The following is a 16,022-nucleotide window of genomic DNA, read 5'->3' on the forward strand; positions in this document are numbered from 1 at the left end:
AAAAGTGTTTTGTTTATGTTAAGTAAAACATCTGTTTCCTTCTAATCTCTAACCGTTTATCCTCATAATGTCCTTTATGTCACTTATATACAGCATTCTGTGCAGAAATCAAACGGGTCCGATACCTTCTGTGGTCTGTGCCGACTCACGCATATGATCCGCTCTGTGCTCTTGTGTCTCTGGACCGGACCAGACTGCTTGCGTTGCGCGGTTCATGTGACACTAACGCGAAAACGGACTTCTTTTGCATCAAAGGAAAGCATATTTACACTGTCTGAATCGTTCCCTATCCTCTATATAGTGCATTGTGTGCCATGTAGAAACTAGTGTGTGAGCAAATGACCAATTTAAACTGAGGCTTCAGCGTCTGTAAGAGTGTAGGAGGAGGCGGGACTTCAGATTCTAGAGAGCATTTGATTGGACCGAAGATTTGACGAAAAACTGAAATGTCTGTGCCTCTCTCACGAGAGCAGTGTCTCTACTAATATCGAAACGAAGCTATAAGTTTATCTACCTCGAAAATCGCACAGTTATTACCTCGCTGGTGAGTCATTTTACTGATTAATTCGTCAGCGTGCGCGCTGACAAAACTTTTCTGTACAAGTGTGTGTCTGTACGATACAGTACATGTGTACGTTTGAAAAAGAGAGCGAGTGTGCGCGAGAGCTTTCAGGACACAATAAAACGTATTTTGTGGCAAAAACCATGACACTAATTTGTTTTCATATTATTGTTTTACTATATTTATTTGGTTCGGTGTCTTTGTGGGTTTTGTTTCTTTTGCAGTTATAGGCTGTAGGACCTTTTGAAATAACTGCAATCATTTGGCGAAGTGATATGGAACTGCAATGCGGTCAAGAACTACTTTATCCATGCGTAGCTCTGAAAATAATTACACACCTTATAACGTTGGTCAACCGATCAGATTCGAGCATTCAACAGCCCCGTAGTATAAATATATCAAACGTTTATTTATTTAAAAATTATAAATATATAAAGGTCAATTTATATTTCGATATAAATTTCGATATTTATCAAATTATCAGCAAAAGAATGAGATTAATCACGCTGAAAGGTCTAATATTAATATATCTTAAATCGTTTGAATAATCTAGCCCATTTCTACTTTGATTGTAGGCTACAGTACCACTTCAATTAGCAACATAATTGTGCTTGATACTAACATACCTCTTGTCCTGGTTAGATTTTGTTTTGTTCCCTTACTTATTGAACCCACATTTAAGACCATATAAAAGCAATTATGACTTCCTTCACCGATGTTCAAAAATGTTAGCGTCAAATAACAAGCTACAACAACTGCCAGATAAAACATATTGTAAACTACTCAAACGAAGCAGGTAAATAGAGTGCAGGTCCCATCTAATGTAACAACATTTCCTGTGCCTTAGAGTCATGTAAAAAAACAAAACAAAAAGGATGTACAATGTATCCTCTAAGAAAAGGCATCAAACAAAAAACAGGACAATTCATTCAAGCTTTCCCACATTATAACCAAACCTCATCCGAAGCCAATTTAATCCCGCAATCCCCTGCATCCTCCTTCAACCCAGCAGACAATGGAGTGACAAAGTCAGTGGTGAAGATGCGGGTTGTTTATGTGGATGGAACCCGGATCTGGAACTGTCCCTGCTGGAGCTGCAGGCGGAACAGCTTACAGTTGGCGATGCGTAGGGCGGCACAGCTCGTCTTACTCAGATCAGAGGGCATGAGGGGTCTGGTGGGGTGCCAGGTACCCGTACTTCTGCGGAACTCCCGGACATAGTCAAAACTGGTGCCTGCAAGCCAAACAAAGAAATAAATATATTTATATATATATATATATATATATATATATATATATATATATATATATATATATATATATATATATATATATATACACACACATTATTATACACATAAATATGTATGTGTGTGTGTGTGTGTGTGGTGGGTATTTTGTGCTCTACTCTACACAAATAACATTTTTGTCACATTTTATTGTGTGTACAGCATTACAACTGAACAAGCAAACACAATTGCAAAATGTGGTTCATTTCAGCAAATCTGTTCAATTTAAGCAGTTCTTATCAATAATCTGGTTAAAAAAAGATTCAATTCATTTGACTCATTCAGTAGTATTCCCAGACATCAAACAAGCTGCATTTTTGTAGTCAAATACATTGTTATATTATTATAATATTTACTTAAATACTGCTGTTAATAATTGCTTTAAAATAAAACTATTTAAAATTAACTGTGTTTTTGATTATCATGGATTCTGTAAGATATACTGGTCTGATTCTTCTGATACATAATTCATAATTAAAAACTTAAAACTTTTAGCATAATTGAGACAGTATTATAGGTTATAATAATATTTTTAATTAGTTCTTATTTATATAGTCTCCATTTTAATTTAATTTTAATTAAAATGTTAGTAATTTTGTTGTATGTTTTTGTCATTTTTATTAATGTTTGTTTTTTTAACATGCCCGTTAATTAATTTTTTTTAGCATTTTATTTTATTTCAGTTAACGTTTATTTTATTTCAAGTTACAATGTCTTTATGGATTTAGTTTTAGTTAACTATAATAAGCCCGACTAAAAATATAATGCATTCTTAATAACATTAATGTAGTTTTTGTGTACATAACTACTTAATAAACATAACTACCTGGAATACATTAGTTGCGTGTAACTTTTCAAAGTAGCTAGTGCTTGGTCTTTGAAATGTTAAGAAGTTAAAATATGCAGTAGTTGACTTATCACAGCAAAAATTTATTTGACCTTCTCAAGGACTTAATTTGAAGATATCTGAATAAAAAGACGTTCCCAGATAAAGGATAAAGTGCGATTACAAGTCCCTATCATCTTACCAGTGTCAAGTTCTCCGACCACATATATACTGGCACCAATGGGAACAGCTCCATACACAAAAGATGATGTAGCTTGTATGCAGAGGTTTTGGTCATCTAAGAGCACCCACCTGAGGGCAATGAAAGACGCACATGAGAAAACATCACTTTAGTCTTGCTCTGTCTGAGTGTTGCATTGAAAAGCTCACCTTTTTAGCTCATCATGGAAGAACTCAGACTTGCAGATGGTCATCTGACTGGACTCTGGATTGTCGGCATCTCTGTTCCGCACACCACCAAACACGTAGAGCTCTTGTCCGATGCCACATGCTACCGCTCCAAATCTGATGAAAACCAAGTTTGAAATTACTACAGTAACATTTTTAGCAAACACAAAGAATAGTGCACAAATGACATTGTAAATTACATAAAAAATACCTTGCACTAGCTGTAAAAAAAAAAAAAAAAAAAAAGTGTAAAATGCTTACAAAACCGTAAAAAGAGTAATCACATGATCCATCAAAATTTGAAGCAGAATGTTTTTGTAAAATTGTACTGTCACTTTTGATCAGTTTAATGCACCCTGATGAATAAAAGTATTAATTTCACACACGCAAAAAAAGTACTGAAGCCAATGAGTTCCCAGTAGCGACATACTAAAATCAAACTCTATTGAAATCAATTGTGAATCAAGTTAGTGCTACATACAGAGTTACTGCCAATGCAGTGTCCCAAATCAGTTACTTATGAGGTTTCATGATGGTTAGGATGCTGCCTTAGAAGTTACTGCCAATGCAGTGTCCCAAATCAGTTACTTATGAGGTTTCATGATGGTTAGGATGCTGCCTTAGAAGTTACTGCCAATGCAGTGTCCCAAATCAGTTACTTATGAGGTTTCGTGACGGTTAGGATGCTGCCTTAGAAGGCAGTTACAGCTCATTAGGTTGTGTAACAGAGAACAGAGCTAAGGACAAAATTATACTCCAAACAAGACAAGAGCACCAAGAAAAATGACTATTTATGTTCCTCCAGATGGTGATCAAGTGTTTGCAGTTATATGGGTTAGACTGATAGGTCCCTTGACTACTATTGTTCTAAAGACACATCTGTAAGACATCACAGATAGGGTGTGTCTCAGTTTTCATAGTTGTTAGACCCTTATGAAGATGTGCTGCCTTTGCCTTTTAAAATGTAATCTGTTTAACTTATGACATTTCTCTGCGTCATATGCAGGATGGGAAAAAAACATTCTCTAAATTCACATCTACAAAGTGCATACCGCTTTGAGCATCCAGTATTTGCGGTTTGAACACATGGGGCCAAGTTATGCTGAATGATGTTTCTGCTGTTTCTATTTTCCCCATTATCTGATAATAATATAACCTCTTTCACATCTATTGAATGAAAACCTGGTTACCTAAATATAATAAAATTACATCACCATCTTTTAAAGTTGAAATAATGTTTTGTAACAAATTGCTAGGGCACACTTTTACTGTTATATAAAAATACAGACACAAAATGTTAAAGTGGTCATGACATGATAAATTAAATGTATACCATTTAACAAGTTTGTTTTAATGGTACAAAGTTTCATAGCTTAAAAAGCCCTCCTCATTATAAAGCATTTATTTAATCAAGCTCCAAAAAACATCTTGTTATGATATTCTAGGATCTGTGATGCCACAAGGGCAAATACATTTGCATATGACTGCTTCCAGAGAAAGACATCATCGAATAGTTACACATCATTGCACCATAGGCCCCACCCACTGGTATTCAGTTGCTTAAAGGGTTAGTTCACCCAAAAATGAATTTCCTGTCATCCATGTGACTACAGTGGTTCAACCTTAAAGGGTTACTTCACCCAAAAATGTAAATTCTGTCATGTATTACTCACCCTCATGTCGTTCGACACCCGTAAGATCCGAATCATGAATCGATACACTGATTCACTGATTGTGTGTACAGCATTACAACTGAACAAGCAAACACAATTGCAAAATGTGGTTCATTTCAGCAAATCTGTTCAATTTAAGCAGTTCTTAATAATCTGGTTAAAAAAAAGATTCAATTAATTTGACTCATCATTCAGTAGTATTCCCAAACATCAAACAAGTTGCATTTTTGTAGTCAAATACATTGTTATATTATTATAATATTTACTTAAATACTGCTGTTAATAATTTAATAAGCCGCGAGAATAGTTTTTGTTCGCAAAAAAACCTAAATAACGACTTATATAGAGATGACCGATTTCAAAACACTGCTTCCTGAAGCTTCGAAGCGTTATGAATCAGTGTATCGATTCATGAGTCGGATCGCCAAAGTCACATGATTTCAGCAGTTTGACGGTTTGACACGCGATCCGAATCATGAATCGATACACTGATTCACTGATTGTGTGTACAGCATTACAACTGAACAAGCAAACACAATTGCAAAATGTGGTTCATTTCAGCAAATCTGTTCAATTTAAGCAGTTCTTAATAATCTGGTTAAAAAAAAGATTCAATTAATTTGACTCATCATTCAGTAGTATTCCCAAACATCAAACAAGTTGCATTTTTGTAGTCAAATACATTGTTATATTATTATAATATTTACTTAAATACTGCTGTTAATAATTTAATAAGCCGCGAGAATAGTTTTTGTTCGCAAAAAAACCTAAATAACGACTTATATAGAGATGACCGATTTCAAAACACTGCTTCCTGAAGCTTCGAAGCGTTATGAATCAGTGTATCGATTCATGAGTCGGATCGCCAAAGTCACATGATTTCAGCAGTTTGGCGGTTTGACACGCGATCCGAATCATGAATCGATACACTGATTCATAATGCTTCGAAGCTTCAGTGTTTTGAAATCGGCAATCTCTATAGAAGTCGTTATTTAGTTTTTTTTTGTGCACAAAAAATATCCTCGTCGCTTCATAAAATGATTGTAGAACCACTGTAGTGAGATGGACTTTGTAACAACGTCTTTACTACCTTTTATTGGTCTTGAGAGAGGAAATGACATTGCTGGCTATGGAGGCCTTTCTGAGCCATCGGATTTCAACTGAAATATCTTAATTTGTGTTCTGAAGATTAATGAAGGTCTTACGGGTGTCGAACGACATGAGGGTAAGTAATTAATGATAGAACTTTCAATTTTGGGTGAACTAACCCTTTAATGTTATGAAGCACAAAAAGTATTCTGGTCGCTTCATAATATTTAGGTTAAACCACTGTAGTCACATGGACTATTTTAATTTAAAGTCTTTACTACCTTTCTGGGCCTTGAAAGTTGCAATGACGTTGCTGCTTATGGGTGGTTCAGAAACCTCTTGGATTATATAAAAAATATCTTAATTTGTGTTCCGAAAATGAACAAAGGTCTTATGGGTTTGGAACTACATGAGGGTGAGTACTTAATGACAGAAATTTCATTTTTGGGTGAACTAACCCTTAAACGGCTGACATTTGCCTTTCGGCGTCAAGTCGCGTCAAAAGCAAATAGAACCCATTATAATTATAATATAATTATAAACAGATGCACGTTCAGTTTCTGACATACTCTACACACTTGATTCTGCTGACAACAGAATGTTAAATTTCAGTTTAAACAGCTCTTTTGCATCTCTGTACTAGTGTTGTGATGATACCAAAATTTTGACTTTGATACGATACCTAACCTAAATATCACGATACCGATACTTAAATGATACTACGGCAAAAACCTAAAACAGCAGGAAAAGTAAATAAATAACATATGACAGAACTTCTTTCTTCACCAGTGTGCAGGCTGATAATTCTGGATTTGAGCTTCATTGCCATGAAGTTAGAGTTAGATTTAATATAATTTTTAATGTATATTATTTTCATGCTCAATAAAGTTGTAAATTATTTGCTGTTATGCTTATTTGCTGTTTTTTTTTTTATACATGTAGGTGCTTTTGACAGTAAGATTATTGTAAAAATTAGATTATTGTAAATACTTAGAGCAATGTTATTAAAGCATAAATTGGTTTAAAATAACTGTATATACCCTTCACATATTTATGTATTTTTAAATTAATTTTATTTTTGCAACCAGATATCACTTATATCACAAACTTAGACTCATTAATACACCTCAGGTCTGCTTGCATGAGTAAAATAAAAAAAAAACATTCATTTAATGTTTGAGAGCATAAACATAATGCTGGTATCACATTCACCAACCTGTCGCTCTTTAAATTCTTTGTACAAATCGGGATGTTTGTCGGCAAGATGCTTTTGACTCCCTTCGCTTGCGTTATTTTGTAACATCTTTTGCAGACGGGCTTTGTGGTGTCCGTGGGCTTGCCCTGACTGTCGGCAATGTAAGCAAAATAATGCCATATTTCGCTTTGTGCGTCTGCTTTTCAACAATTTGTGGACGGTCTGCAAGAGCACCTGTATTTGCAACCACACCTCTCGTTTCGTCACCATAAAAGCCGTTGCGCAGTTGAGGAATAAACACGCACTCAATGTGCCCCCTGCTGTCGCACTTTAGGAAATACAGCTGGCACTCAAAGTACCGGTACTAATAAAATGAAGAACCGAACCATTTTTAAAAGCAGGGTATCGCGATACCTTTCTAGTACTGGTATATCGTGCAACACTACTCTGTACAGACTTTAGAAGGATCCCAGAGTCAGAAACAAGTGGATGGTTTACTTTAATGGCATCCCGGATCGCGTCGGAGGATTATATGTTTGTTCGGAGCATTTTGTAGCACAAACGAGGCACAGTGTAATGGAGAGTTCGCAAAGAAAATTGTGTTGAAAGATGAAGCAGTCAGCTGTATTACATCTGACAGCAGCTGCATCACAAAACATAAGTAAACAATTTCATAACGCTTTATTTATAAATGACGGTTTTATATGGATAATGTTTTCACTTACTCACGTGTAATAGCCAGGGGCCGTTGATACTGTTTCCTATGCAATGACGTTAGTCAATCATAAAAGTGGCCGTTTACTGACAAGCCTTAAAGGAGCCGCCCCTTAAAAACAGATAATTTCAGACAGAAAGTCAGAATGAATGTTGAAAATAATTGTTTTTCCGCATATATATATATATATATTTATTTATTTTTTGGTGCAAAAAACTATAAGTGAACCTCTAGTAACATATTAAAATGATAATAATAATAATAATAAAAAAGATCCATGTCATGACCCTTTTAACCATATAGGTATGTGTTCCACAAACTTTTTGCTTGCATTTTTAAAGTCAACATTACACAGAAGTTGTGATAGACTTTTCTCCCTTATTGTGACGTATATCCGAGTGCAGGGCGGGACATGATTTTTTCCATCTGGAATAACTGGATCGTTGTCGTTTGATATTGCTGTAATCTCACGTAAGGGACAAGTTGTCCCGCCCTCAAGGCAGTAAACATGTCATCAGAGAAGAGATGTTGTTGCAAGAAGGAGAGGAGGTTATTTTTAATTAAAGATTATGAGGGCACATGAATCTGCACGAATAAATAATTTATAATAAATGCGTCAATATTCCATTAAAAAAAAACAACTAATTTTTGATTTCATAGTGACTTTATCATGATAACTTGTTGATCATGAATACAATTATTGCCATATTACATGAACATACTAATATGCAAGTGTTTGTAAGATGCTTTGTAAAAGTATCTTCTGCTAAATAATAATAATCATCCATTTACACACTTTACCTTCTCTCTTTAAGCGGGCAGACTGTTGTCCACTGTTGGGTTTTGGGGTCATAGCACTCCACGGAGTCATAAATCTTCCCATACGATCCGCCGCCCATCACGTACAGTCTCTTTTTCATGGTGGCACAGCTACCAAACTGAGGAATAGAGAGGTAAAAGTATAAGAAACAAGAGTATTGCAGCTTGTGGATTTATACAAATAAGGGGAGCTAAATCTGACCTTGCGCACTGTGGTCATTTTTGGCTGTGTCCTCCAGACGTTACAATGGGGGTCAAACACCTCCATCGTGAGAAGGACCTCAGTGTCCTCGTTCTCTCCACCCAAGACATAGATCATCCCATCCAGCTCCGCCATGGCGAAGTGCTGTCTGGCCTGTGCAGACACAAGAAATATCACAATACTGACACCTAGTGGTTCCTGGTAAGAACGGCATCATAATGATCTTTCAGGATGTGATTATCAGTTGAAATCAGTAAACAGGTTCTTTTAAACAAAATAGTTTATAAGCAAATTTAAACAGAATATTTGTCTCTAAATATCTGAAACAAACTATACTGGTTAATTTACTAATCCAACTGTAGTACTGCCATTCAAATTTCCCCTTTTACACAAATTTAACAGATACCGTTATCCAAAGCGGCTTGCAAATGAGGAACATCACAAGCAATGGCACTGCTTTTTCATTGCCCTTTGTTTTTTAGGGTGCGTTCACACTTGTAGTTCGGTTCGTTTGGTTCATTTGGTCCGGACCAAAAAAAAAAAAAAACATTTAGTCCTGGTCCGATTAATGTTCACATTGGCAAATTGAACCTTAAGGCATAGGGATACACTCACAACGTGATTGGTCGGATTTTATGACGTATTGCCTATTTTGAGACGGAACTTACCGAACATCCAAAACAATGCTGTTTTCTGAGGTAAATGCGCTCGTTGTGTGTGTGTGTGTGTAGCGGTGTGTAGCCTGCATGTGATGGTATTTTGGCCAGCTGGGAACTCGTGAAGAGCTTATAAAATGTGTAAAGTAGTCAAAACACAGGCGGGAATCCATCCGTTACACACACACAATGATCTGCTGCATGGAGACGCGCGTCTGATGCCTGTCATGGGCAAACTCGCGACTATGACAAGAAAAACCGACATGCGTGAGGATTCTGTCCTTTTTAGAGTCTCGTCCTCCTGTTTTTGGTTCGGTTACATGTGTTTGGTCCGTGTTGCGTTCATATAGCATTCGAACCGCACCAGAGTTCGTTTGGAAGCGGACCAAGACCCATCTTTTCAGCGGTCTTGGTCCGCTTGTTTGGTGCGCACCAGGGTTCGGATGGCAGCGTTCAAATGAACCGCACTAACCGAGCAAGCGCACCAGGGTTCATTTTAATCGAACCAAACATGACAAGTGTGAACGCACCCTAAATCACAATGCTTCATAGGATAAGAAATTCATTCAGAACTGAAGTATGTAAGCAGTAAAAACATGTCTTGAGACATTCTGTCCAATTCTGTTGTGCTCTATTTCTTTTTTAAACAGAAGAACAGACTCTAAATCAGCCAAATACAGGGTTTCCATAAGACTGACTACTTGACTAGGCATTCAGACAACCCAGTACCTGCATCATTGGTGGGATTTGGGTCCAGGTGTTGGTCTCTGGGTCATATTTCTCTCCACTGCTCAAGACAGTTTTATTCTCATCCATTCCTCCTACTGCAAACAGGAACCCCTCTGATTGGAAAAACATAAGCCTTAGAGTTCAAATAACTACAACTAAATAGCTAATTAAATAACAGAAGAATGTCCCTCACAACATTGAGCTACTGTAGTACAAACCTGCTGACACAACCCCGTGACCAATTCGCCTCTCATTCATTGGCTTCAGGTCAATCCAGAGCTGTCTGTTTCGGTCATAAAGTGGACACATGCAGCGAGCCGCTGCCGTGGGCTTCCGAGAGCTACATGGGAAACGCACAGGAATTCAGGGCAAGACCATGTTACCAATCCTTGCGTAATCTCATAATATAGGTTTATTTTTTATGCACGGTCATACTCACGTCCTCTCCTCACCACCTACTGTGACGATACACTCAGAGTAGCCACGGGGTTTAAACGCAGCAAGCAGCGCCTCCCCATGCTGCGCTGCTCCTCCCAGTGATTCCGTACAATAATTCCTTATAACCTCCCTCATCAGGGAGTCTCCGAGCATCTGCTCCTGGAGGTAGGACTGGTCCAGGCCTTGAACCCAGACTGCAGACATCACTTCTTTCATATGAACCTGGAAGAAAGATATCCTATTTAAACAGGATTGAATAAAATAACAAATACCAATATTTTTCAGCAAGGATGTATTATGTATATCATTTCTATTTCAAATAAATGCTATACTTTTAAACTTCTATTTTCTTAAAGAATCCTAACTAAATGTATCTTGATTTACACAATTTTTTTTTTTTTTTTTACATCGTAACATTTCACAATTACTGTGTTTTTGATCAAATAAATGCAGCCTTGGTGAACATAAGAGACTTATTTCAAAAACATATAAAAATTGATACCAACCCCAAACTCTTGTATATATGCGCATATATAATATTATTATAATTTCATATATACAAGATATCAGAGTTAAACTGTGTCAGAAAAAAATTAATCTCAATTATGTCAGATAACACTTAAGCAAAACACGGTCAGGTCAACGTGTCTGAATAATTTATGGTCCCAAATTTTTATCAATTTTACTGGTAGTCCAGTTTTGGGGTATATTATGTCACAGTTTACTTCATTTTGCTATCCTCACTTACATAAATGAACAATAGTGTCCTGCACTATAAAAAAATATAAAAAATAATATCTGGTGTCTGAATAATTATATATATATATATATATATATATATATATATATATATATATATATATATATATATATATATATATATATATATATTTAATGGTGTGTGTATATATATATATAATGATTTAATGGATTCAAAGATAGCTCGCACAAAAGTTTCATCAAAAGCAAGTTTTTGGGAACAACTAGAAACTATCTGGAAGTCAGAGACTAGAAAAGTACATAAAAACAATGCAAGCTGTTATTAAAGCCAAAGGAGGCCAAACAACAACAACAACAAAAATGTTTTTATATATATATAGGTTATTATGTGTGAGTTATGATTAAAAGTTATCAATGAATGAATTATTTATGTTTAAAGTTCATCTATGCCTGTGGATACTGAACCCTCCTGAAACACCTGTTCCACTCACTCGCCGAGCTTCAATGTCATGGGCCAGCCAGCGGACCACAGCCTCCAGCACGTGCTTTTCATTCCCTACGTTGAGCTTCTCTATGGACAGCAGCTCACACAGGCGATCGGGCGGCTGCTCCAGAAACTCCTCTGTATTGGCCACATCTCGAAAATGCGTCTGTAGGAACTCTGTGGCCACGTGGTAGACGTGGTGCAGGCAGTAATGCAAAGAGAAGACCCGAATTCCGATGCAGTTCTCTGCAGTGATGCAGCTCTCCAGGAACTGACAGCACAGAGATTTGAGATCAGTGAGGAGCAGAAGATCAGCAGCCTGGACCACATCCTGGATAGTGTCTTCACTTAGAGTAATCTAGAAATAAGAGCGCCGAAGAGAAATGTATTGTTTGACCCTCTGAACAATCAGCCAACTAGAAAAACATTGACAATATGACAATGGAAATCCAATAGTTTGTGACATACATTTAGAATTCATATACAGTTTCCCACAGCTTGTAACTAATGAATAGTGTTAATTTTTTTTTTTTTTTTTTTTTAGACTTAGTCCTGTCAAAATTACCTTTTAGTTTTTATAATATTTATTTAACCAACAGTATCCTGTATTTTGTTTGGTCAAGTTTTAGTTGACTAAAAGTCTGGGAATTTTAGTCTACTTTTAACCAATGAAAACTTCATGTTTTAGTCATGGTGTATAATGTAATCTGATAATCACAATTATGTCACCTGATATCCGGCCACCTCAAGCATGAAAGCTCATAGAGGCTTTTATTTCCTTAAAATATCATTTCTGCTCTTTTTTTGTTGAAGAATATATCAAGAGATTTTGATAAAGTTTTTATTTTTTTATTTTAGTTTTGTCTTTTTTCATCAACAAAACTGCATGTTGATATACCGTATTCACAGTTAGAGTATAATGATATTGTTGTCTTGTCTTAATCCTGGAAAAAAAATAATTTATAATGATTTTTTAAAATTATTATATAGAAACGGCACTCTGGCATAAAATATAAAATAAGGTTTATATTGATTTTAGTGCTGTAATATCCATTAATCGTGTTTAATAACGCATCTAACATAAAAGTTTGCATAGGCCATATCATATACAGTTTGCATGTACATAATTTATGTGTGTGTATATATTATTACATTTATATATATTATATTATATTATATATGTATTTGTGTGTGTATATACACACAGACATGCTGTATATATAATACGCACGCACACACACTCATATTATTTAAACAAAAAATTTTATGTTAGATGAGATGAATCGCTATTAATCTATTTGACAGCACTAATTTAAAGACATTTCCAGGTCTAGAAATCATCATTTTAAAAATCCAGGTATTTAATGACTGCAGAAAAAAACATGCATATAGTATATGTAAAGTAACACAATTACCTCCCCACTGAAAATGTAGTCCAATATCTGCTTCATGGTGGTGACCGAGATCCCTTGCAACTCAATTTTGTATACAGATCCATCCTCCTTTGGTGGATTGTAATTTAATTTGGTCCTGCAAACATGTAGCAACATGAGTTCATTCACTGCGGATCTAATAAAAAGATTGACTTAAGACCTTGGAGAGTTGCACTACATAAAATGCACTTCAAAGGTTTTACAAACTCTTCAGTTTTAACTAATTTTGAGATGTGCAAATACCTGTTTGGTTTTACAAGACAGTATTGTGAACTATTTGTTTATTTTAAAATGCTCTTTTGTACATAATAAACAAAAAAATGTTACTTTTGTAACAGAATCGTCAACAGATGGAAAAAAAAATGCTGGACTTTTCTCTACAAGCAGTTGATCCAATTAGAGCGAAGGGGCCTTGATACAGTGCGCTCAGCCCATGCGGTTCTTTCACTGCAGTTATTCAACTAGTCTGATTCATGATTAGGGATGGTACTGGGAATTGCATCAACCGTTTCATTGAAAAAAAAAAAAATTGGTTTCACATGAAATGTCCATGAATCGAGTAATTCATGAATTTCAAAAGGTCATAGTAGTGTTATTTTCCTTGATATACTATACAGTTTTTGTTAATATTTTGAATTAGATTTTACTCTTAAATTTTCTGTTTTCATTTTAATTCAAATTTTAGTTATAGTTTTTACACAATTTTGTTGTGTTTTTGTCATTTTTTAAAAATATGTCTAGTCGAGTCAAATCACCTTTATTTATATATCGCTTTTTACAATGCAGATTGTGTCAAAGCAGCTTTACAGTGATAACAGGAAAATAATTTTGGCTGCATAGCAGCTCTAGATGCAAATGGTGTCATTATCCAGCTTAAGTAAGTTCAGTATTGTTTCATTCCATTGTAAAAATCGTCCAGCTCAGTTCAATTCACACACAATGGTGTCAATGCAGGCAGATCAAAAACTTTATTGTTGAATATCAAGTGTCCCCAACTAAGCAAGCCAGAGGCAACATCAGCAAATTATATATATATATATATATATATATATATATATATATATATATATATATATATATATATATATATATATATATATATATATATATATATATATATATATATATATTTATTTAACATTTATTTAAGTCTAAATTTAAAAAAAAAAGATGAAAAAAATTAACACTATTTAATTAACATTATTACGTTTTAGTTTATTTAGTTTTGGTTATTTTAGTACTTCAACTTAAGCTAAACAGAAAATGTTTTTTTTTGTAATATTTTATTTTACTTCAGTAAATGTTTATTTTATTTCAAGTAAGAAATTATTTTTTTAATGGTTTTAGTTTCAGGTTATGGATTGAATATTGGGGCATTCATAAACTCACATGGATGTTCCAAGAAAAGCTAAAAAAGAAATAAAATGAATAATAACCATTGTTATCATACTTTTGTTGTGATTTTGTGTCCTTTTAGTCAGCAGTCATTGTCAAAGCACATAAAAGATTGAAAAAAATTTCCTCTTTTGTGTTCTGCCAAAGTCTTACTAGCTGGTAGTTAAAAAGAGGGTGTGTAAATTACTTTTCTTTTCTGTTTTTGGGTGAACTATTGCTTTAACTGACCCATGCAACAGGCAAGGTGGGGCTGTGTGGCACACCCATATGACACATTGCTCAAGGGTCTGCTACATGTCTGAGCAAACATACCAGTTCGACTGATCTTATCTAATTTCATGCAAATGTATCCTAGTTTTAAGCTTATTCTCATACCTGATGTATGGACTAGCAGCAGCCAGAATGTTTTTCTGGACAGGAATCTGTTCACCTTCCAAAACCAGCACTGCATCTTGAAAACAATTGTCTTGTCTTAAAGACTGAAGGACCCTTAGAAGCTTTTGGGAGTGTTGAGGGTCTGACACCACTGATCCAGCATCAGCTCCAGCTGTTTTAGGGTCTGACATGCTGTTGGAACAGAAAGACAGATGATCATTTACATAACAACAACAACAACAACAACATGGTTCAACCTTGTCTTATATAAACAGAATTACAGGTTTAAATCATACAAACTCACTCCAGTGTACTTGAATTAAACTTGTTCTTTATGCTCGCTGTAACTTCAGCTGCTCATCATCAGTGTCTGTACAAGACCGTACACTGCAGAAAAACAATTCAGCAGGTTAGTGACGCTTAATGGCGTCACCAGGAAGCGTGTTTTGAGTTTTCATAATAAAAGCCTTCCCCCCCCCCCCCCCCCCCCCAAAAATAAGAATACTTTAGGAACCGGCCATATAAATATGTGAATTATTGAATATATAATTATTACACTAAATTATTCGTTTTATAATTAACTTAAATTCTTAATTTTAAGAAATATTTAAGATTATAATCTAGATTCATATCATTCATCAACTTTTATAGCATTCAACAATATCACCCTGAATTCACCCCTAAATGCTATTTTACTTTTTTTAAATATATATATAAATAAGGTTACATTTTTAGCATGGATTACTAATAAACATGTTATCATGTACACAACATATATTTCTAATTAATTTTTCAAATGCTACATATAGAAATTTGTGTTTAACACATTTACTACATACACTTTTCATTATAATTAATAAATTAACATTTTATGGGCCACCTTTTGAAAATCAGCATCATTATGAAAAACACAAAATAATGATCAATGTTGGGGGTAATGCATTATAAGTAAGTAATCAATAAGGTGTTGTATCATGAATAAGTCACGGCTGAAGGGCGTTGTTAGGCACGACG

At 35.0% G+C, this 16,022-nt stretch overlaps 1 protein-coding gene across 1 annotated transcript in view; it reads right to left on the reverse strand.

The window, feature by feature from the left end:
- The window catches only part of gan (gigaxonin), a 17,233-nt gene extending 1,804 nt beyond the window's left edge, over positions 1-15,429 (reverse strand). Inside the window, exons 1-12 of the mRNA XM_067390157.1 lie at positions 15,313-15,429; positions 15,009-15,200; positions 13,221-13,335; positions 11,813-12,163; positions 10,603-10,823; positions 10,382-10,503; positions 10,164-10,276; positions 8,779-8,931; positions 8,559-8,695; positions 3,068-3,202; positions 2,880-2,989; positions 1-1,796 (exon numbers count right to left, since the gene is read on the reverse strand). The exon at positions 1-1,796 is cut by the window's left edge and continues 1,804 nt beyond it. Of these exons, the coding sequence (XP_067246258.1) occupies positions 1,615-1,796; positions 2,880-2,989; positions 3,068-3,202; positions 8,559-8,695; positions 8,779-8,931; positions 10,164-10,276; positions 10,382-10,503; positions 10,603-10,823; positions 11,813-12,163; positions 13,221-13,335; positions 15,009-15,199 (1,830 nt within the window). The 5' untranslated portion in view covers position 15,200; positions 15,313-15,429 and the 3' untranslated portion in view covers positions 1-1,614. The remainder of the gene's footprint in view (positions 1,797-2,879; positions 2,990-3,067; positions 3,203-8,558; positions 8,696-8,778; positions 8,932-10,163; positions 10,277-10,381; positions 10,504-10,602; positions 10,824-11,812; positions 12,164-13,220; positions 13,336-15,008; positions 15,201-15,312) is intronic.
- Positions 15,430-16,022: the final 593 nt, after the last annotated feature.

The sequence above is a fragment of the Chanodichthys erythropterus genome, chromosome 7 (assembly GCF_024489055.1).
Source record: "Chanodichthys erythropterus isolate Z2021 chromosome 7, ASM2448905v1, whole genome shotgun sequence".
NCBI classification, from domain to species: domain Eukaryota; kingdom Metazoa; phylum Chordata; class Actinopteri; order Cypriniformes; family Xenocyprididae; genus Chanodichthys; species Chanodichthys erythropterus.